Source organism: Annulohypoxylon truncatum (genome assembly GCF_022578515.1).
Source record: "Annulohypoxylon truncatum strain CBS 140777 unplaced genomic scaffold F4807scaffold_1, whole genome shotgun sequence".
NCBI lineage: Eukaryota > Fungi > Ascomycota > Sordariomycetes > Xylariales > Hypoxylaceae > Annulohypoxylon > Annulohypoxylon truncatum.
Window position 1 is genome coordinate 886,157 of NW_025953787.1, and position 23,314 is coordinate 909,470.

At 47.8% G+C, this 23,314-nt stretch overlaps 5 protein-coding genes across 5 annotated transcripts; 1 reads left to right on the forward strand and 4 right to left on the reverse strand.

The window, feature by feature from the left end:
• Positions 1-1,179: 1,179 nt before the first annotated feature.
• Positions 1,180-3,465, reverse strand: F4807DRAFT_8737 (uncharacterized protein). The gene has a single exon (XM_048003587.1). It carries the CDS (start codon positions 3,142-3,144, stop codon positions 1,303-1,305), a length of 1,842 nt encoding a protein of 613 aa, XP_047859309.1. The 5' UTR covers positions 3,145-3,465; the 3' UTR covers positions 1,180-1,302.
• A 2,817-nt stretch (positions 3,466-6,282) lies between these two features.
• F4807DRAFT_8784 (FAD/NAD(P)-binding domain-containing protein) lies at positions 6,283-8,378 on the forward strand. The gene has a single exon (XM_048003595.1). The coding sequence runs from the start codon at positions 6,819-6,821 to the stop codon at positions 8,133-8,135; it is 1,317 nt and encodes a 438-aa protein (XP_047859310.1). The 5' UTR covers positions 6,283-6,818; the 3' UTR covers positions 8,136-8,378.
• A 2,147-nt stretch (positions 8,379-10,525) lies between these two features.
• Positions 10,526-13,220, reverse strand: F4807DRAFT_404577 (calcineurin-like phosphoesterase). Its single transcript, XM_047996131.1, has 3 exons — positions 12,813-13,220; positions 11,360-12,729; positions 10,526-11,288 (listed from the first exon to the last, which is right to left on the reverse strand). Exons 1-3 carry the CDS (start codon positions 12,825-12,827, stop codon positions 11,018-11,020), a joined length of 1,656 nt encoding a protein of 551 aa, XP_047859311.1. The 5' UTR covers positions 12,828-13,220; the 3' UTR covers positions 10,526-11,017.
• Positions 13,221-13,886: 666 nt separating this feature from the next.
• F4807DRAFT_8849 (uncharacterized protein) lies at positions 13,887-18,200 on the reverse strand. Its single transcript, XM_048003602.1, has 6 exons — positions 18,043-18,200; positions 17,513-17,983; positions 17,410-17,454; positions 17,049-17,349; positions 16,069-16,992; positions 13,887-16,015 (listed from the first exon to the last, which is right to left on the reverse strand). Exons 2-6 carry the CDS (start codon positions 17,813-17,815, stop codon positions 14,103-14,105), a joined length of 3,486 nt encoding a protein of 1,161 aa, XP_047859312.1. The 5' UTR covers positions 17,816-17,983; positions 18,043-18,200; the 3' UTR covers positions 13,887-14,102.
• A 327-nt stretch (positions 18,201-18,527) lies between these two features.
• F4807DRAFT_455245 (CBS-domain-containing protein) lies at positions 18,528-19,995 on the reverse strand (the record flags this gene model as incomplete). Its single annotated transcript, XM_048000681.1, has 4 exons — positions 18,528-19,201; positions 19,278-19,427; positions 19,489-19,612; positions 19,747-19,995. The coding sequence occupies 4 exons, from the start codon at positions 19,993-19,995 to the stop codon at positions 18,528-18,530; spliced, it is 1,197 nt and encodes a 398-aa protein (XP_047859313.1).
• Positions 19,996-23,314: the final 3,319 nt, after the last annotated feature.

Genomic DNA, 23,314 nt, shown 5'->3' on the forward strand with positions numbered 1-23,314 from the left:
TATTTTCCATCTTGTGTTCTTGTGGTCTTGTGGCACCTCTTATTTCATCCACATCTTAGGCGACATGCATGCGGCTCTTTTTATACATCCTGAGAAAAAAAAGGGGTCGTCTCACAGCTGTGCCTTTTTTTGTGCCCTTTTTTACCCCGCGATTCATATGAAGTCGATTGGCATCGCCTGTTTAGCCGCCTTTGCGCGTTCGGCAACTCGCTTGAGGGCGGGAGTATAGATGAGTTGCCTGCTACCGGCGCTTATTCGATACTACACGACCCGTTCTGCATCCCATCATTCATTAATTCGCGTGGTTTTTGATTAAAATCTCATATATTCCCGGTTCGTAGGCGTCTCGGTGTCTCGGTGATGGGATGGGGGATCAAATATGAGGCACTATCAAAAGGGGGCAATGCTATTAATTACACAGATCGGCATTGACACAAGCACAAGCATAGTATTTCCCGTATATCACCCGTATAACCACTCTTCCCATGTGCGTCATGCTTTCAATACCTATACTCTATAAAGCAGCCTCTTTGCTGTGGAGTCAAGAGGACTACCTACGATTATTCTTGACCTGACTTCACATCTTACCTAACCTGCCGACTAGACCTACAATAGAAATAGACCTGCATATCAAAGGCTTACGGAGCTGCCCGCTCATGGCGTAGCCAATCGGTACCGTGATCCTGCCACACGGGATTTAGATGCTTTCCCGATTCGGCAATTTTCTTCAACTTTGACCTATCGTATGTCGAGCCCTAGAATCTTCATCTGGTTGCTAACATCGTAAGGAACCTAGTAAGAAGCTTAGTGAATTGAAAATCCTAATAGAGTTACGTTCTGTGTATGCCGGATTCTGTGAGGAACACGACAATGCAAACAATAAGCAAGGGATATTACTTAGTGCCATAATTGAATTATGTAGTATATACGCGGTGCAACTCCTATATACAGTCTCCTATTTCTCAAGGAGAGGGAAGCATCGCATAAAACTTTGTACGTAAGGAATCGCATGTCGTCACCATCCATTACCGATTTACCTTTTCCGAGCGTCCTCATATGCAAACTCCCTCGATGCTATGAACAGAAGAAATGCCACCTCTTAAAATTGAGCCCGACCAGTCCAGCCTTATCCAGCTTAGACGAACGCCAGACCTCTAGGTGATTTTCGGGACGCCATTAAATGATTAGAAAAGCAGAAATTCATGATCCCTGGACCCTAAAGGAACCATTCAGCCGTCATAAGAGTCTATGTCAGTACAGCCTCATCTCCCTAGCCTACTGGGAAGGCAGAAGGCAGGCATATTACCACGTCTCGGTGATGTACTGTCCGACGTCCTTCTTCAAATTCCAAAACTTCCCAGCCTCGTCATGCTCTAAGTTGCCCTTCTGCATGGCCACCTTGATGAGCGCCTCTTCGACGCCTTCTCCCATGCCCTTGGAACTACCGCAGACAAAGACCCGACCATCGACAGAGTTAATGATGGACCACACAAGGTCTGCCTGATGAACAACCTCGTCCTGGACGTAGCGACTCTCACCACGCCGGCTCTGGACAACTTTCTTGACTCTATCCTCGTGCACGCCCCACTCTCCGCCGTATAGCTCGTCAACTAGCGAATCTCGGATGCCCTGAAGAACCCATACCTTGTTGGCACAGTTAGCGTTCTTCAGACGATGCTGGACAAAGCCACGGAATGGGGCGATGCCGACGCCAGCCCCAATAAGGAGCATCGGACCATCAGACACGAATTCCTTAGCTAGCGGGTTAGCCATAAGCCCCTTGAAAATAGGGGCATAGAGCCGAGGTGAGCTATCTCCAGCATGTTGGAGCTCCATAAACTTGCGAGACTGGCGTTCGAGGAAACCGGAACCTACACCCGTTCGGGTGCCCGCCCGCCAGTCACTCATCTCTTGAACGGTGACAGCTATTTCAATAAGGCGGTGTTGCTTCCCGTCGCGAATTTCCCAAGACTCGTGAGGATCATTAGAAAGGGAGTAGAATCGTGGCATCAGTTGCTGGAGTACTGAGAATAACAAATCCAAAGGAGGTTTGGCGGATGGAAACGCGGTCAGGATCTGAGCAAGAGAGGTATGCGGTCCAGTACGCAGATCACAGAATGCACCTTGTCCTTCGCTAGAGCAGAGGAATAGGAGAATCTTTTTCTCGTTGGGGTCAATGGCATACTCGGCAAGGATTCGCAGAAGAGCTTTGGTAGGAGGGTATGATTGAATGTCAGAGCACCAAGTAAGCAAGTCCCTTCGAGTGGTAACCAACTCTCGGGCCTGATCTTCACCCCAAACAGTAGGCCAGCGGCCACGCGTAGTGCGCAGCAAGACAGGCTTGCCGCGCAAGAATCGCGGAACAAGGAGCAAGTCGAGGATTTGCTCTACGGCAGCAGGGTCATTTGGGGCATAGAGACCAATGGCGCCACCGACTTTGAAGTCTACACCTTCTTCGTGAGGATAGTCGGTGATGTCGATGTCGAAGTGAAATGTGCGCTTCTCAGCGCCTTCCCTCGTCAACTCGCGGGTGTTGTGAATTGGGGCCGGGAAAACGTGGTAAGGAGCATGCGGCTGGACGAAAGACGGAGGTTGTATCGTGGTATCAAGATCTTCGAGGGCAAGGTTCTTGGGGGTGGTGTCAATGCACGGCGAACTAGGTTGGCTTCCGAAAGAAATTGCCGAGTCGGTTGGGGACGGAAGATTCGACGAGACGCGTCGAATGGATTGAATGAAGGTGGTCTGCTCGGGCATGTCCGGAACCTTGGTCAGGGTGGTAGGGATTTCATCAATCTTCAATCCAAGCGAACGAAAGGCGTCATTGTCCGGAAGTGGGATGCGTTCGTATTTGAGTCCTTCTTTCTTCAGCTGTGAGTTCATACAGCAACCACCGCCGCAACATCGATTGAGCAATTGTTCGGTGGATTCGCCAGTAATGCGTTGGACATCCGCCGGGTTTTGCGCGATCAGTCTCGTAGACGCACGCCGTCTCCGTGGAGTCACCTCGGGTGGCTGAGGTTCATCCTGATCTTCGGAGTCGTCCGAATAGGTTAAGGACGGAGCAATAGAAGGTGCACGTGTCTCCTCCTCCGACACATAGCCGGCCGCCGTGTCAACTAGCTGCGGCTCAATGTCAAGAGACATGGCCAGCAAAGGTACGGCAGTACAAGGGAAGGAAGAGTTTCGTGTGCTGATGTGAAATTGGACAAGTCGAGTCCAATTATACCGATAATACCAGAATCAATTGATTACCGAGAAGCCGGTTATTCTGGGGAAAGTGGTGGGGGAGGGGTCGGGACTTGGAGACAAATCCTCTTCTTTCTTCTTACGCGTCGTGTCGTCGAATTGTCCTGTCCCCTTTTGGTGTTGTTTGCCCAGGGGCTTGTCGAAGTAGGTGAATTTGTGGAGTGGAGTAGTGGCGATAGTGCGTGATGTTGTGTGGCAATAAGATACACCACAAAGCAATTGAGAGTGAACGTCACGGTTATATAAAAAAGGTCGACAGAGTGAAGTCACAAGGAACAGAGCACAGGACAAGCTCGAAAAGGGGAAAGGGAGAGAGGTGCACGACAATATCGTGACAATGGAGTCCTGAGTCGTTCCTTGAAGGGGATGGGTTGGTTAGTAAGGAGATTTCTTAAGAAAAAAAGGGTGCCGATCTAGAAATATTTCAATCGTCGCGGGTTTGTTGAAAATGATGATGACAGGGGTACGAGCTTAACAAGGGGGGCAAAGGTAAAAAGGTAAAAAACCCTATCAGATGGCCAGATTTGCTTGCATCAATTTTTAAGTGGAACGATTGTGGACAAGAGTCTGGGTCCTGCGCTCTTGCCGATTGCTGTGAATACCTAAGTCTAGTAGCTCAAAGCCAAAATTAAGCTCGGGTATGTTTAGTACTGTGTACCGTACCTGATTTTGATAATTGAACTCAAAACGCGCGACTGCCCAGTCAGTCGAAGTCTATCGACAGTGAAAGAGCCATATAAGTCATGTGGGGCTCCGATCCTGGCCGAGCCTGCACATCTGCACATGTTGTCGACAGTTGTCAATCCGCGGGTCTGTGGTAAGCTTGCCCCGTTACTAATAACTGATCTTGATATGATAAGATCGTGCGTGTTCCAGCTAAGCAATTTCATTACATATAATAAATCATCTTCCGAAATTACACATGTCTATGCTTTCTGCTTGTCTCGCCTGCCTAGGTATCAATGAATACTTGTTTTCTACTTGGCACAGTCCCTCGTAATTTTTATGAATACCTAGAATTTAAGCCTTCCCGAAACCCCCTGATTCCTGTTCTTTTCGTTGATGACGAAGCAGCCAAGATGGCTAGGATAGCTTGGATAGGGGCGTTGGAGGGATGTTACTTACCAACGCTTATCAGATTTTTTATGCACGCTCATCGGCTGTCCGCAGAAGCAGTAACCATATGATGTATGTAATTGCTACTCGTAGAGCCGACATTGATACATGGAATTTCTGGTTGGTTCGTCAAGTATTGCACAATATTTCGTCACCTGTCTATCTGGCCGGGTGGTATTGGCCTGCCGCTTCTGCTGCTGCCCGTTACCCCGGATCTTCTCCCTGGACCTCCAAAAAATTGGGGCTCTTACATACCCGAACGTTGCGACTACGGTGTCATCATCCAAACATGGACCAGTCTATTCTTTCTCCCTCGGTACGTATAACACCGGCACCGGCTCAGTGGAGTAGGAATTTGGTCCCGACGGGTTCAAGATACCGAGATAAACCTCATTCGTTCTGAATGTCTACGAAAAAACAACACTATTATCGTGCTGACTGATACCATCATTGATCAGGCTCTTTACCGGTCTGGTAATTTCGGGTATCCTGTCTTCTGGCGTCTGATTTTTCTTGTCTAACGATAAGCGGAACCAACATATTTAATTTTTCTAGTGCTGTCTTTAGGTAACCGATGTCAAGTGGTGCCAATCAGCATATCGAGGCTTATTGATTGGCGGTGTAGTTTAAAGCCTCCTACGCGATCGGTGAAACTGACAGACAATGTGATCATAAGCAACGAGAATGATATAATCGTATACTCTTTTCGAGTTTGTAAGCATTAGCCAAGAAGTTGGAGGACTATTACAATTCGCTTGCTTCTATGGTATAACAACTTGACAACTTTGATAAACTTGAAATGTCGGAAAACGTTCTCAGATTCTGGAAGCACAGTATAGTGGACAGTAAAACAACGCGGTGGTTCAGCCCAATGAGGTAACACAACTTCTCTCTGTTTGATTTGTTTAAAGGAATGGCGGATCGGAGGATCAGCCGGGCAATAGGTACCTAATCTAATCAATCAGTCTAACAAGCTCTGATCCAGCCGCACGGAGTACAAGAGTTTATCAATCTGATCAGTGAAGTTTAATGTAATTTATAGTACGTACCTAGGTACTGATTGATTAAATATGACCACCGATATCGGATCCTATGCTTAGCCCCATTTATACCTGACTAAGGTTACATTAGTACAGAAATGCTTCGGAAACAAAACATGGGATCGATCAGATAAAACATGAACTTGACCTCATTATCCAATTCCCCGGAAATGAGCCCAGTGCCGAAACAATTAAAATACTCCGTTCGGTAACTTGACAAGCAGGCCTAGGCAAGGGCTGGCAAGGGTTTTTGGCAATGAGGCTGAATATTAATCCACATAGTAGTTCGGCAATGCCTTCTAAAGTGAGACGACTTCGCTCTCCGCGCGTTTCGAAACGTCCCATCGATCGTATGACCCCCTGAACTCACCGACAATTACCTCACCTTGGGATTGGAATAGTAAAAGATGGGCTCCTTTCGCTTAAGATTATCCTCGCCTCAACATTTCCGGGACTATTTGACGCCGGTCACGCCACGTGTGATCCGTCTGACGAGCCATTTTAGTTGTCCCCAGTCATCGGGCGAGTCTTGATCTGATAAGATTCTCCTTTCCGATGGGAAACAGAGGGATGAGGAACCCAGCGGCACGGTCCAACTCCTGGCCCTTTAAAGCACGCGTTCCGCCAAATTAGAATACAGGCATCAGTGAACGTTGTCCAATTAAGTTGCTGTACGCACCTCAAAGGCGACGGCTAGACTGATTGGTCCTATGAAGAGGAAAGTCAAGTGTCGTTGGCTCTATCCGTCCAACATGGACGAATCATGAGAAGGATGGAACCTCGCGCTCCCGCAAATTATGTAACCACATCCCATCTACTCTACGTGTACGCCTCTTATTACATACTTGAGTTTTTGGTCAAACTTTTTTCCTCGCCGTAGCTAGGCGGGTGCATATACGCTCTTAAGGAAGCTTCAATAAACGCACCGACTGATGATGCGGGAATTATCGAAGGTTTGTATGCACCAAGTGGTGCATACGAGGGAATGGGGTTTCATTGTGACACCTTTTCACGATTCACAAAGATCTGACAGGCGCTGCCTTTTGCTTTAGTGGCTTTACTTTGCTTGAAGTCTTCAAGCAAATAACTCAATTACCATCAAGGTTAGTTCTCAGGTTCCATATCGCATATATGTAACGTCCCCTATTTAACGGCTTGCCTACCTATCTACCTACCTAACGGTTAGGAGTTCGCAAGCAATGGCTACTATAAGCACAGACCTACGCTTGTTATGGCAGTACCTCGATAAGTTGAAAGCTCGTGACTTATAGCTTTATTGGGAAGTTATTCGAGAGCTGGTGACGTCGATACTTACGCGTTTCCTCGAATCGTGCAAAGTTAAAGCCGTTTTGTGTCGAAATCCCTCAGTCACCATGTGGTTCCAACGTCTTTTCTACTATATATACAAGGTCGAAGATGGCTGAGAATCATCGTGTAAAAGTTGCTATAGTGGGCGGAGGTATCGCTGGACTGGCTCTTGCGGCAGGCTTGATTAAAAAGCCACATCTCGATGTGCATGTCTACGAGTCAGTGCCGGCTTACCAAGATGTTGGCGCCGGTCTCGCCTTACACCTGAATGCCATCAAAGCCATGGCGCTCCTTGGCGATGAAGTGAGACAGGCGTACTCCGGCAAGGCACTTACCATGGGCGACGAGAACCAGGAAATGGTAACCGAAGTGATACTGGGCCAAGGCCCACATCATGGCCAATTAGTAGCAGAGCTTGGGAGAGCAAAGGGGAGGAAGACAGTCAGCCGAGCTGACTTGTTAGATGGGTTTCTCGCTCTGATTCCGAAAGAGCACATCAGCTTCGGCAAAAGGCTTGTTAATATTGCCGAGAAATCCTCCGACAAGCATGTTGTCCATCTGTCATTCGACGACGGCTCCGAGACAACGGCAGACTGTCTCTTAGGCGCAGATGGCATCCACAGCGTAACACGCGGCTACCTCCTAGGAGCGGATCACCCAGCCGCATCTCCTAAGAACCACGACGGCTGGCAGATCTACCGGACCCTGGTCTCGACCGAAGAAGCGCGGAAGCAAATCAATCCCAAGTGGACCACCAGCGTCCCCATCCTGCTCGGGCCGCGGGGCCACATCAACTGCATCCCGCTGAACAAGAACACGCGCCTGAGCGCCGGCGTCGCCGTGCGCGGCGCTGTCGTCTCCCCGGCTTCGCAGAACGGGGACGGGAACGCGAGTTCGCGACCGCTCGACCCGGCTCTGTACGCCGACTACAGCGAAGAGGCGCAGCAGATCGTGCGCATGGTGGCCCGCGACACGAGCGCCTCCTGGGCGGCAGGCGACCACGACCACGCGCCCACCTACGCGCGCGGCCGCGTGGCCATGCTCGGCGACGCGGCCCACGCGGCGCTCCCCTTCGCCGGCAACGGCGCCGCGCAGGCGCTCGAGGACGCCGCCGTGCTGGACGCGCTGTTCGCGCTCGTCAGGCGCCCCGACCAGATCGCGCGCGCGCTGGCCGCGTTTGACGAGGTGAGGAGGCCGAGGAGCCAGGCCGTCGTGGACTTGGCGAGGAAGTTCGGCAGGGTGTACGCGTATGCTGAGGACGGCATGCATGAGGATCCCGAGAGGATGAGGGCGTTTTTCGCGGAGATGGCGGCGTTTACTAATGATTTCGATGTTAGGGGGCAGAATGAGGCGGCGCTGAGGGTGTTTAAGGGGGTGGATGGGGTTAGTGGGATGGATGGAGTTCGTGGGGACTTGGGGAATTAAGACGCGTAGACGGGGTTGTGGTTGAAGGCAGTTTGCTGGTTATAGACGTCCACAGTGTTTCGTTCATTAGGTAGGATAGACCACATCCATAAGATGTGTATGCTTTGATTTAGATGTCGAATGTACCTTCTCTCATGCTTGTAGAATCCACATATCTACAATAGGATCATGAGGTACACATGCTCTATATAAGATATATGAGAGTACCTCATATAATAAAATGGCTACATATTCTTAGCTACAGCTGTTGGTACAGGCCAGCTCCTTAGCTGTCCTTGGATGTGATTTTGGTTTCAATGTACAAGTACGAATACCTAAGTAAAAATATACTTAAGGTGAAGTGACTTCACCACCCAAACCCTTCGAATTTCGACAGTCATAGTACATCGAAGTGTATGTATGCGTATTTAGGTTGTTACAGTTTGACACTTCGACGCACCTGGCAACGACGTCGATGAACAAAGTGGCCTACAGCTGCAACGAGTGCTGGAAAGAGGTTCACGGACCGTTCACCACGAAGCATGGGGCACACTTTGCTGAGATATCTACGGTGACTCAATGCTCAGGCCTTCGTCCACAAGGTATAAAACACCGGATCTCCCTCACGACTTTTTTTCTTCTTTTCCTTTTCCTTTCCACTTCATTTCACACCACTAAACGGTGTTGAAAATAAATTAATGTTCGATAAACTTAACGAACTTTATCGACCGCGTCGTGCATATGCACGTACGCACTAATAATTAATTATAATAACCGTTAATTATTATAATAATCATTTATTATCATTAATTATCGTCCTATAATTATAGGACACGACAGTGTGTCTATCATCAACCGTCTCTCGCTCTCATGAGAGAGGGGCGTCACCGACGATAGGCATACCCGATCCAGGCGTGCCTGGCGTGCCGGCGTCCCTTTTTTATGGAGTGGTACGTTGTTGTCACGGCCAACACACCAAGGTCGTTGGTGGCACAACACACCGCCAAAGATCAAAAGTAAGTATAGAAGTTGAGGATACGAAGACACGGGGATCGTTAGATACAGTGAACTAACATTTTCGTTAGCACTACGACGCCATCCACAGAAGCGTGGTGGCATCACGCCAGTCGTGAGATACTCCGACTCTAGAATTATTCTATTCTTTAACCACCCTTTCCCTCTTAATTTCCCGTCCTCCTAAGTCATTCATTTGATACTCGGTTAATCACCCGAGTGGATCATGCAAAAATGAGGATCGGGGAGTCCGTAACGGACCGTCCCTATTGGCGAGACCTGATGGTCCTTCTACGGGAGCTGGTCTCTCGGTGGGACAAGAGACCAGCAAGCAAGGGCAAGAAGGCCCAGAAGAGTGGCCTTGTACCCAATCCATCGTCTCCTTCAGTAAGTTCCCTTCTCTTCTTGTATAGATCACTTCTATCTCGACGCCTCGCTAACATGACGGTCTTAAGCAATGGGAGTGGACCCGCGCCGCCGCCCATCCACTTGGGGCAGCACCTGTTAGATCTAGCAGGTGCCTGGGGGGTAGAGTGGCATTCTACCGCCCAAGAACACAGAGTAAGTCCCTAACATCCCACTTACCCATGAAACAGAATGAAGTTCTAACATGGCCTAAGTGTTCAGTAACTTTCAGATCAGCTGAAGTGTTGTCACGATGTTTATCGTGGCGGGTAAGTCTACACAGTCACCTATATAGAAACTCCGTTGGCTAATTCTATATATCTTAGGAGCCGCTGGCGACCATGGTAACTCGTGGTCCTAAGGATGGACATGGGAGCGGTCCCGACACCAATACAATGCTGACATCGAAGGGTGTCTAAAGCGACGAGCAGGAGGACAATGACGCTGGATCCATGCTCTACCTTCATGGGGGAGCACCTGGACACATTGGTGGATATGTCAGGGTGTCAGCATTGACAATGGATCTGATCAACGATATTGCCTTTGTCAACGGCATCCTGACAAGACAGAACGAGGGTCAGACGGAAATCCGATGAGGGAGACTCGTGGAGGGAGACATATCTTATTCCTCTCTACTCTCCTCTACTCTCCTCTACTCTCCTCTACTCTCCTCTACTCTCCTCTACTCTCCTATCCTAGACAGGAATACAATTGCTTCACCTCGCTTAAAAATATCACCTGCATTTCGTGAATAGCATGTCTTTAACAACCTGACAGCAAGTGAACGAACAAACAAATCCGTAAATGCAAGACACAATGAGCCTCCCAACTACGAGATAATTTGACCATGTAATTCGTGATGGAACTCTGCACTACCCGGAGTCACATTAGATAAGATTCCTTAAGGCCTGATCATGGAAGCATACATACTCATACACAATCCGGCAGCAGCATCGCCTTGTATGCAATTGGTCATGCCAATACCAACCACAGGTGTGTCAGTAATCAGGGATAGGTGAGCAAGAAAGGGAATATGCGTATGCATATCATCAGATCCACAACAACCAGACAGTCAACAAGGCAATGCCCAAAAGAAACTCACGGCCGTAGTATTTTCTTTTTCTTTCAACTACCGCTGGAAATATATACGCCTGCCCATCGCTCTTTTATGATACACGGAGCATGACAATACCACCTGCCGCCGACCAATTCTATCGCTGCTCCCATAACGCCCCGTTGCGCCCTTTTTCTGTTGCTTTTGCTGTTGTCGTAGTCGTGCCTACGTAATCATTTCCGCCCGCGCGGATTCAGATCGTCACAAAAAAATATCATCCCAATCCAAGGTGGTAAAACGATAGATCAGAGGGGAATCCAGACTTCCCGTAGCAAGGAGAGTTCGTAAAGCATGATGGTATCTCATTTTCGATAGAGGGGAGTCGGTAAAGGAGTCATCCATGAGGTCTCGAAATGTAGCACTCTTCTTTTTATTGACTCTCTTCCTTGGGAGGCTGAACGCTCCCACCGTCGACAATTATTTGCCTGTCAATATGGGCCTCGGTATCGCCATATTCAAGTCGCTTGTAAGTCGTAATTCGGGCGTTGTTCATGTCGATGTCGAAGAACCGAACCCGCCGGACGTAGCCGCCATAGCCGCCATATCCTCCAAATCCCGCGCCACCACCGTAGCACATCCACAGCTCGGGCTTCTTCGTCTCCTCATTTTCTGAAAGCATGCAATACTCGTTGGCATGGTCACTAGAAGGTTGAGTGTTAGCTAGTACTAGAGTACTAGAGAGACAAACCTGAAAAGTGGGAAGGATACGTACTGTCCACAGCTAACCATTACAACACCTTGCTCAACTAAGGCATCGCGGAATCCCGAATTGTATTTAGGGGCCGTGACACCCTCCCTCAGTTCGCCTACACGAGGGGATTCTGCATCTCTATACTCCGGGAGAGGTATGTGAATGAAGGCGAGATCCATATGTATATGAGTATATTCCTTGTGCTTTTTCTTCAGACCTTCCGATGTCTGTCTGAACCAGTCGATCTGGTTCTTCTTGATCCAATCATAGCCGCTCCACTGCCGTTCGTCTGGGGAATATGAATGTGAATCAAGCAAGTATATTGTCAATGCAGAATGCTTTGAGGTCCCTTGGGCCAGAACCTCGATATAGTAATTGCCGATTCCATCAATATCGTCCGGACCAGCCACGGATAGCGAATATGGCAGCTGTTCAATCAGCGCCATCTGCGAGGCTCTAGATAGCGCTCCTTCATCGTCATGATTTCCAAATATGGATACGTAGGGAACCTTATGCTTAATAAGTAGTTGTGCATATTTGAAGATCGCCGATTGCGCATCGGGCGCAGTGTCTCCGTTTACCTGGTCGCCACTAAGGACGACCAGATCCGGCTTCTCCTCATCCAATAGCTTGGACACGAAGTCGAGGGTCCGCAGATCCGCAAGACAAACCCCTCCTTCATACTCGTCGGGAACTGCATCTCTGCAATGACCGACGCCAGTGCTCAGGTGTAGGTCTGCCAACTGCATTATCTTGAACTTTCCATTATCCTTCACCCGCGGCTGAGGCTTTACAGGTTCAATCTGGTTCCCTTGCCGGATTGTGATATGAGCAGTTGGTATGTCTGCGCCGGCATCGAGCAATAATGGAGTATTCTGGAACTGCCATCCACTCCGAGCTTCCACAGCATCGTCGCCGAAAAGGACATCGACCGCGGTGACGGCCTTCTTAGAATCGCTCGCCGTCGGCTTAGATGATCGCAATACCCATAACCCAGCCGGACGAGACTCCCATTTCCCATCGGATTTACCCTTAGCACCCGTTGAAGGGTCCTGTCGACTAACAGTGACGCCTATGACGACCTTATCGGTGGTGGTAAGCTCCTCCTCCTTCTTCCTCTGTACGTGAAGGTAGGCGCTAGAGACCCATGATTTGCCCAAGTAGAGGTTTTTCTCCACTCGATGCCAGGATTCGGGGTCGAGCTTGCAGGAGGAAAGTAGATTGATTTTGGAGCACTGGGTTATTGTTATATCGGTAACGACTTGTCCATGATGGTGCTGTGGCATATACTCGTGGACGGCATTGGGGAGGAGTCGGAAATTCCGATCGAGGAAGAAGATGATCAGGAATGCGAAAAGTGCTGCAGCGGTTAGCTGGGATATGGTGCGCACCTGTTTAGAGAGGACGATGTTAGCTTTGGCTTATGCATATGTACAACAGTTAATAGGAATAGATGAAATAGATTGCGACATACTATCCTTCGCGTCATGATGCTCGAGATGAATATGGTGGGCTGGACGGCGCTGCTGGCCCGACTTCAGGTAGATATTGTATGTTAGCACAGTAGCGATGTCGTAGTGATGGGCGCCAGCGGCCAATCATCTTCAACCATGCGCATCTAGATAATCTCTGCTCAACCCTTCAACCCTGCAAGTCGTCGGTAAACCGGTTCTCTAGGCGGTAGTCGATTCGGTGCTCGAAACTGGAGAAATAATGTATTATCAAGCTACCTGAGAAAAAGAAACTAAAGAATTTGGAATTTGGAACATTAGAAGGAGAAATAAATCAAGACCCCGGTCGAGTATTCCCGATAAAATGATAATGACAATCTGGGGAATCGCGACCAATCCACGCCAGAGACACCCCTGTATGCCCATCCTTTCCCGGATCTAGCCATTAGGTACTTTGATGTACGTACTGCCCCTATCCAATTTTCTATTGGTCATTCAATGTTCCATTCAAGATATTCACCTCTACAACTCGCCAATGAACATAACAAGTTACGCAAGCCTTCGTCGTTACGAGGTGAACAAGTCGATTGATGCATATGTAAAGAGTAAGCTTCTAAGCGCAAGCCGTAGATCATCATAGCTATTGCATGCAGCTCGATTAAACGAAGGGATGAGTACGTAAGCCTTCAATAGAATATCTCCGAGACACGGCACAGTTGACCGGGGATAGCTCCTGCATCCACCTACAAATCTAGAATCGTTGAAATAACGGCTGATCGGCAGCCACCTTCGTTCAACTCAAAAACAAGTCGTCGAACTAGGATCGATCAAAATAACTCGGACCTTGAAAATGACGTTTGCAATGTCACCCTACGCACATGATATCCTTCAAATGGATTGAGGATTCGTAATAACCTTATCAGGAGAGAAGGTTGAAACCTACCTCATACAAGGATAAGACAAGCTCGAGTAGGTAAACAAGCTACATAAAAGGAGATGGCAGTAGAGGTAGGAAAGAACTTCTAAAATGGCTTATACAACAAGTCATCCATATGGATACCATAACTAATATCGAACAACTCTATACCACCTATACTTAAGGAGCTTGTACTATATAACCCCATCCTTAAAACAATCACGACCCATGGATTCACTCAATGCATGTCGAATGATATATCTCTAAGCCTGTTCTAACCAAACAGCACAAACAACGACTCAGTACTACCGCCATAATCCATGACAGAACCCCCTTGCCTTATCCCCTATCTCACAAGTTTTCGTTGTCGAAAGCTTAGGCTAGAACCCATCACTCATCATTTTACATCCTCATCAAGCATCAGCAACTCCTCGGCAATATCCCACAACTGCGCTGTCCGGCCACCAGAAATCTTCCTCTCCCAGAAGCCGTCCCGTCTTGTTCTACCACCACTTCTCCAAAAGTCGTCATCCTCGCTGCGACTCTTCTCATTGCTAACCCCCGCAGCCCCTTTCTTCATATTTCGACGTATACGGTCGTTGAGGTCCCCCTGGTCCAAGGTATGCCCCGAGCAAGACGAAGAAACGGATCCACCCACTGTTCCTCGTCTGGTAACGCGGTGACTTTGCCCGTCAACCTGTCCCTCGCCGCCTAGTTCCTGTATGCTATCCCTCAATGAAACGCTATCCCGGATGCCTCGAAGCCTTGCTGTAAATTGCTTAAAGACCGCGATTCGCTTCTCAGCCGCTTCAGCTCTCTCACGCCACATTTTAGTTTCGCGCTTCGCTATCCTGAGTTGCTCACATAATTTGCCGATATCCATATTCTTGCGAGCCTCTAGCTGTCGCCGTAATTGTGTGTTTTCTTCCACTCTGTGTTCGAGCAGCTTTTGTAAGTGACGGATTTGAACATGGAGCATTGAATTACTACTTCCGGGCCGGCTCCCACTTGAAACCCTTTCATCATCGCCATCATAATGTCCAGGTGAAGTGAACGGGTACGGACGAGCGAAAGTAATGTGCTGGGCTACTGGAGGCTCTTCTTGATGAGGAATCATGGTTCCCAAACTTGGTGGTTGGCTAAGCTCTCGATCACGCAGAGGAACCGGTGGAGTCGGTGAAGAAAGAGGCATTTTCTTTGGTGCAGAAAACGAACTACCGGTAGAACGTAGAGAAACGTGTGGAAATTTGGTTCGTAAGTCGCCAGGAGTAGTCTTGGAGGAAGCGAGACTAGTGTTGCTATGATTTACAGCAGAAGCAAATTCTGGATTACGCGTCGGTGTATAAACCGGTTGGAATCTGTCTTTGAAAGCGTCGGAATTCTTTGATAGTATACTGGCTGCCGGAGACACGCTAGACTTGATAGATTTAGTCGGTGTGACTTTTCCAGAATGTGTAGACAGAATACTACTGGGTGCTTTAGAACCTCTCCTTCTTTCGCCTGAATGTGCAGCTGTCGATCCAATAGGCGAATCTCTAGCAGCATTGTCAAACAGTGCAGTCATCGCCCTAACTGCACCATTGTGAGGTTTCGAGCTTGAACGACGTGGAATTGGTCTACTTCGGTCGAACCCATTTTTCGTCGGTGATGCCGAACTTTCAGACCGTGATTTCTCGAATACGCTTTTCTTCTCGGGCGAAAGTTTGGAGGGCATCGATGTACTGCCACTTTTATTCCTCGTGAGCTCCCACTTTCGTTCCGGTGTGACTGGTCTCTTGTTTCGCTGTGCCAAGCATTCGTCTGTATGTCGAAAAAAGCCATTGCCAGGACTCCGTCTCATACGCCTTTCCTTCGCAGCCCTCGCCAACGATTCTGTGCTAGCCCTACTAGCCAGAGTCAGAGCCTTCCACTTGTCAGCCGGGCTTGTGTCCCGAGTCTGGACATCGAGATGTTCTCCAGTTGGGCTGTTAGATAGATCTTTGATCGAGAGGGGTGATCTAATTGGCGTTATCGTCCTCGGAGTCCCTGTCAAATATTCCTCATCTTTTCCAAGTACGGAAAAAGAGGATCTAACGCTATGAAATGTCATTTCACTTCCAGCTACCCCATGGCCTAGTGGACTTCCGTGATGGCGTATTGGAAGATTTTCATGTCTACGAGGCGCTTGCCCGGTTGACGGACTTTCCTCAGCTGTTGGCGAAAGACATTTCGTCGAGACTATAGAATTAATCCGTCGTGATTGTCGTCGCTTCATAGATAATGGCTCAAGTTGACCTTCAGACGTAAATTGAGGCTCCAGTAAGCTAGGTTCTATTTCTAATCGTCAACTTGAGATGCCATGAATGGTGTACGAATTTACCTACTCGGTGTTTGGATTGGACTTCTGGCCATCGGATAAAGGCCCCTATCTTTTTTCTGATGGAATGGTTCAGGACCGTCCCAACCTGGCGGTTTTCTTAATGAGCATGTATCCGAGGCCGATGAGGTCAATTTAGGCCTGCGTTCCACATGATGAACATTACGCTCACTTCTTCTGACCTTCAGTGTGCCTAGAGTTCGCATCTGTCGAACTACCTCCCTCCAATGCACTATCAGCATCTCCGCAATACTGTTGGCGATGTGCAATTTGTCTACCGCGATGAGTGAGGTTGAGTCATCGACGGTGGCTTTTGATCTTGATCTTCTATGCTTGCGCCTCTCCTTGCGGGATTTTGGATTCGATACCGGCAGCAATACTAGCCCAACTGCCGGATCTGCCACCTTCATTTTGTAGGATTGAATCAGATCATTGATTAAAAGAGGCCCGAAAATGATGCTCAAGGCATTATATCCCATCAAGCCAGATGTTGGAAGAGGTCTCCCATCTTCATCCTCGCGGGGAGTATTTTCTGCGGCTCGACCGATGAAGCACAATAGGCCGAATACTGCGCAAATAATCTCCCTTTGATACTGTGACTTTACAGTCCCAATTGCAAGCGCAATCAGCCGCGCGCGAAGTTTGGTCTCTTTGGTTTTGGCGAGCTCGGGGTTAGCGTGAAGCTGGCTGTGAATTGCAACGAAGGCATCAAACAATGATAGTGAGCCTAAAATGCCACCAGGTAGTCCAGACAGAAATTTCTTGAATGCAGAAGCGACATCGTGGGTGTTACACTTGATATGATTGGGAAGATTCGGGCACCGAGTGGTCTCTGAGATATCGCTTGTATCTCTATCGGCGCAATAATATTCATAGAGTGTGTTTACGGTTCGAATCGATCCTGGTATTCGGAATATCCCTCGTGTATTAGCTACGATGAATACATGTTAGTCAGAAATTGGTAGAATATGAATTGCACTTCCTAACCTTGTTGTACGAGTGCTTGTGCAAGTGCTCGGAAGCATGTTGGCAACACTAAGGAGCAAGGCGTGTATTCTGGGGGCAAATAGAGCAAACTCTTCCCGCACAATCGAACTAGATCCTGAAGATTTGCATTCTCCAATCCATCTTTCTTTTGATGATGTACAATGTTCAAAGCGGCATCACTGATGCTCCGTCGACGTCGAAGCGGCTGGTCTGATTTAACAATCACAGTTTGTGTTGATTGGCCAGAAGATGATCGTCTCAATGCTTTGGAAAACCAGCTCGTTTTTCGAATTGGAGCAGACTTGGACACGTTTTCCTGTCAGCGTGATATATCATTTTCTCGTCCCTAGATGTTACTTACAGAATCTACGGGAAAATCTCCAGGCACAAATAATCGAATACCGTACTAAAGCCCCAGGTCAGTAAACTCATCGGCTACTAAGGCATTGGGCAGGAGATGCTACCTTCTTTGCAAGTCGGTTGTACTCATTGACGAACTCTTCTCTATTGTCTACCTCATCATGTTCAGAAAGCAAGCCTCTGTCGCAGCTAGAAGATGTCCAAGTGCTGCTTCTGCGTCCAGGGACTTCCATGATACCAAGTGAGTGAGATGCATTTAGACCTGCTTGTGGTCTAGCGATGCCTGAGTGCGAGATTGGGCGTCTTCGTTGATATGGAAAGGGCTGCGAAGACGTTGACCAACTGGTAGGGATAGGCTCTTTGCCTTTGTTGGAGATCGAAGGAATATCATGATGGTAAGACTGCATTTGAGCGACTATGTAAAAAAAGGGGTATGTCGTGAATAAAGGAAAGGAAATACTGGAGAATATGGAAAACTTCCAAGTTGCAACGGCAAAGAATGAGGCAGATTGATGATACGTTTAACACTACCGTATCACATACGAATGGGCCACTCCTTCCTGCCTTTCTCCTGACTATGATTTTGTTAGAGATACCAAGGAAGCAACGGGTCGTACATAGAAGGCGATATTACCTCGACAAAAGTGCCCGGCCATATAGGTATATCCAACCCCGTAGCACTGCATGCCGCAGGTACGATCTCATGGATACCGTGATACCATGATTTACAGAATGAGGTAAACACACCTGGGCATGTGGGCGATCTTCAATGTGTGCCAATAGAGTTCCTTAGACATCTTTGAAATGTATTGCACTTACAAGAAAGGCTTGTGCTATGGCCACAGTAAGATCCAGACCCATTTTATCTTCTGCCAAAGCCTAAAGCCTCCCTCATCTAGACCGTGTAATTCCTCCTTAACCTAGATACCTACTCTGAGAGAATGAAAACCTATGCGGGCTCAAAAGGACTGATCCTTATGCAACCACTTTAGTCTTTCGAACGCCAGACTCCTCTGCAATGCCCATCAATAAGCTCCCTTGACTCCATGACCTCGTTGCCGCCATTTCCAAGGTGTCGTATGCGTCGTCAAAAATTCTCGAAGGGTTGCCGATAACCCATCACGGAGGGGGGAAGTAATCACCTTCCTCGCTAGTAACGCCAGTGAATAAGACGTACTTGAGGATGTCCGAAAGGGAAATAATGCCCTTCAAATGCCAATTATCATCAATCACTACCAGCCTGTGGACCCGAGATTGACGTAGAGTGACAAATATCGAATCGAGCCTATCATCCTCCTGACAGGTATAGATGCCTTGGAAATCATCCGGCCTCCTTGACAGTGCCTCTCCTACCGTCGACTTCAGTTCGTCGTAGACCCCTCCTTTGATACATGGTATAACATCGACGGCTTCGAATACGTTGAGCACGACATTGTTTTTGTCAATGATGGGTACGGCGGAAATATTGTGTACCACCATGAGATTAATCACCGAGAGAACCGAATCGGTCATCTTGGCCGTGGCAAGGTTCTTGTACGTTCCCAACCCGATCTCCCGCACCGTCTGCTTCAAGAGCATGGTATGCTGCTCCGTATTGACAGCAATGAATTTGAGGATGCGATACTGCGTGATGACGCTTACTACCGTCTCCCTCTCGGTTTCGTGGTCGACGTCGACGAGCGGAATTCGGCGAGCGCGACTCTTCAGCATGCGGCTACATGCTTCGTAGAGCGGCTTCGACGGGTGGACGGACACAGTTTCTAACGGGAGGACGCCGATAGCCCTTTCAATATCTTCGACGACCTAAAGCATCAGCCACACAGATTCAATCGATATGCCCCGCACATTCGTGCTTCGGGCGCAACATACCGCGAAGACTGCTGAGCCTAAACTTGTCAACATCGTCAATATGCTCCGGGAATTGGCAGTAATACTGGATCAAATTTATATAATCGGTAGCCGTTAAAAGACCGGCGAACCTGGACTGATGCGAATCCCAGAGAGGCGCGGACACGATTCCTAATTATTTTCACGTTAGGAATGGTTCAAACCGTCGCAAAAGCTACGCATGTAATAATACCATTCTGAATCAATATGTCCAAGCTCTTCCGGATTAAGAGGTCATTGTCGAGCACGATGAGTCGGAAAGACAGCGGAAGCACATCGTAACTAGTTCTTACTCGAAGAAAGTTGCGCAGACCTTTCTATAGACATGGAACGACGGTCAGTAAAATGGTTGAGACCTGAAGCCCGATAGTCGGATTCGGAGGGGAGGGGAAAGCAAGGCGGGAGAAGCCGGGAAGTTATGATATATAGAATGCGAAATCTCAAAGCTTACCAGGCCTTGCAACTGCTCTTCATCAATGGGAGTCATTGGCGTCGTGGGCACGGGTGTTGTACGACTCCGAAATTTAGGTCTGAGATACGAGGATGGCTGCACAAAGGGAAGCTCGTGACCAGCTCGAGGCAGCGGTATGGGTATGGACGATTGCAGGCCCGACAGCATGGCGGGGGCGGTCGCGGTTGGCGCACGCTGTGGCTCGTCGCCTGGCGGATTTTTGGGTTGGCGGCTCGAAGGGTCATCCATCGTTCGCCTCTCTTATTTTTTCTCTTTAAACCCTTTTGGGGCTCACTTGGGGTTCAGGGCAAGTCGGGGCGGGAATTATTAGTGGAACGCCCGTCTCCCCAGAGGCGTGTAGTAGGATGTTTGCAGCAGGTGTGAGCGTGGAAAAGACTTCGGTGTAGGAGAGACCTTCTTTTTACAGGGAAGAGGGGGAGGGGTGCGGAGAGTAAAAAGCGACGGATGTTTTAAAAAAAGGACCAAGAGGAGTTTGCTAGGTATCGGGTAGGGCTGGTCAAAGAATTGGAGAACAGAGCTCTAAACATGCTTAGTTAAAATAGCAGCATGGAGAATTGCTAGCTGAGACAAGGTGATATGTAGAAGCCGACAATTGAATTCATGACGATGACGATAATCGATGGTGGAGGGATTGGGAATTGGTGCAATAATAATGAATGAGGTCAGATTAGACAAATAGATAAATAAATAGCCTCGCTCTCTTGAGTGGTCTAGACTGGGCTGCTAGCCGAGTGGACAACTGAGAACTTGATTATTTGTAGGTATTGATATCTCTTTAACCACTAACTAGCTGGCTGGGTTGATCATTGATGTAGGTAGATAGTAGGATGTAAGTGAGAAGGTTCAATTTTTGGTTACTACTAGGTACGTAAATGTAGGGGTTCAGAGAGATCTGATAGGGTAGTGCCTAACAGTGTAAACGGAGGGAAGCTGCAGCTTGGGTGGTAGCGATACTTAAGTACTCTCTTTTTCAGTGCTTTTGATAAGGGTAGCTGCATGGGGATCATGGATGATGCTTGTTAATCACGAACCATGACATGTGGATTTAGGTCTTCACGCTTGAGTCTTCATCTTTGTGATGTCTTGATTCAATTCATTTTTAGATACTTACATATATAAATGTGTTGTGAGAACGTAAATGAATAATATCTACTTGGATAAATAAGCTTAACCGGGTTGACGTAATCTGGCATGGCCTCTGCCTAGTTGCTTGGCCAAGCCTAGTATAGTGCGTGTGGATAAAAGTGGCCAAGTTAAGACTCTTGACTGTGAAGTTACTATTCATTGTGTGATTCCGTGAAAGTCTGCAGCCTATTGTAAGCCATATTAAAACCAACATTGAACTAGAGCACAGTAATAGTGAGTTTAGATACCAGCTAGTTTCCACTTTTGACTTCGACTTTAACTTAGAAACAGATAAGGTAGCTGGAACACACAAAGTTACATAATTTAATTATGGCGGTAAGGTAACACACCTAAGATAGAGATACTCGTGTAAGGTCGAGGTTTCTCCTTTCTTGTAGACTCAACCGTAGTAATCCCCCATAAACGGCTAGGGTGGAAAACACACTCGATAGTGAGATCAAAGCGTAAGAAAGCAACAGACAATCAAATGATCTATCATATCGTATTGAGGAAGTGATGTAACACCAAGGAGACACAAAGTCGTCGTATGAAAAGTCGGTCTCAGCTTCTGCTTCTTAATCTAAGCCAAGGGAGCTTCATCCAAGGCGGGAACGGGATAAAGGCAAACATCACTCTTCCAATTTAACCAAGATACCTAACTTCGAACCATAACATAGAAAATGCTAGTCACGAGAGGATCAAACATGTCTCATGCTTATCCGACCTCTAAATGTATAGTTGGTGTGCAGGTAGTTAGCATCGAAGGCGAAGTTGGCGTCATGAAGCGATATATGCAAATGCCAGAGTGGGTGTATATCACCGTATTTAAAAAAGAAAATTGTTGGAGGGCTCGGATTCATAAGTTAGATGGCCATACAGGCTAAGACGGGATGCTGGTGTTTGACCATTCTGACCCCGTTGCGCCTTAGAGGGTCAGGTCTCATGACCTAATTTCTTAAGAAGCTGTTGTTGACAATCAGCGGAAGTCTTCCACACTTCAGCGGAGTCAAGAAAATGATTGGCTGTCTATAATTGCGAATAGCTTCAAGCTGAGGAGGTTCTGCAGCGTAATAACAAACATTGCTTGGCTTCGGCTCATCCACACGGTAAGCTGCATGAAAGATGGATGAGCGGCTGGGTACATTATATCTTTGAGACAAGACGAGATGGTGGACAGTGGATGGATGATGTTCATTTTCACAAGCCAAACTAAAAATGATCGAATCAACAGCTCCGGCTCTGGAGTGACGAGCTCCCGCCATAGTGGACTGGCTCTGTGGCTGCCGCAATACGCAAGAGCTGTCCTGAACAGGCAAGTGAGATGATAATCGGGGTCCTGTTCGTTCATGGGTAGGTGTTAAGTACGTCAATTCGCTCCTGTCTTTGTGATTACATGTTGAAAGCTCCAACCTCGTCTTCAAGCTGCTTACATCTATTGGAGGTATATGCATGTACCTACCGCCATTCCGTCCTGTTGTCTATACTGGTTTCATTGTAATTTGGCATACCTCTATATGCATAACTTGATATGCGGATCACTTCCTGTTATACTATTCTTAACTGTAAATACTTGTTAGACATATCTTGGAGTTGATAATATAATAATATAGCTGATAATGTCTCGTATAAAAACTTGGAAATACACCTACCTTAAGTACATTATGTAGGTAATTAAAAGTTTAGATAAGCGCATTGTATCTGATTTAGGTATGTACTGATAGATACAACAGGGGGTGGTATCCACAAGCCGAAGCTCAGGCAAGCACGCCGCTCCCACCGAAACCTTCCGCAGCTCCACGAGAACAAGAGAGAGAAAAAGGCAAGAAGGGATTGGTCACCTTCGTTAAGCCCACCTACCTGCACCGCCTGCAGACCTGCACTATTCCTTCTCTGTACGCAACCACACAGCACTACCCATAACCACCCCTAGGCTACTGCAGCGGAAGCGGCAGTAGCGCAGCAATTGCTATTACAATTACTATCGTCCTAAAGGTTAGGAAGGTCCCGTCTTAGGTTCGAGGTATACTTGTGACTGGGGGGAAGGATCGTCCAATGTCGGAACTCGTCAAAACCTCTACTTACCTTACGCAACAATCTTTTTGAGCTTTCACTTTCTGGTGCGACTTACATTTGCAACTTTGTAAATCGTAAACAAGTCCCCAAAACACCAACGTCGAAGGTTCGACACCATTTACTCCTCTTCAATAATCACAACAATATACACCGGTCAAGATCGATCTCTTCTCATTCCATCGTTCTGTTTCGTCAATGCATCGATGCATATAATCCGGCAGAATTATCGCCGTGTCGTCGACCTGCACGAGATAGCCCGCCTACCCTAGCCTCTCACGAGGATACATCATAGGACCACCCATCCTCGCGGCGGCAGGCTTATTATTTGGGTCTAATCTCAGTTTGTTGA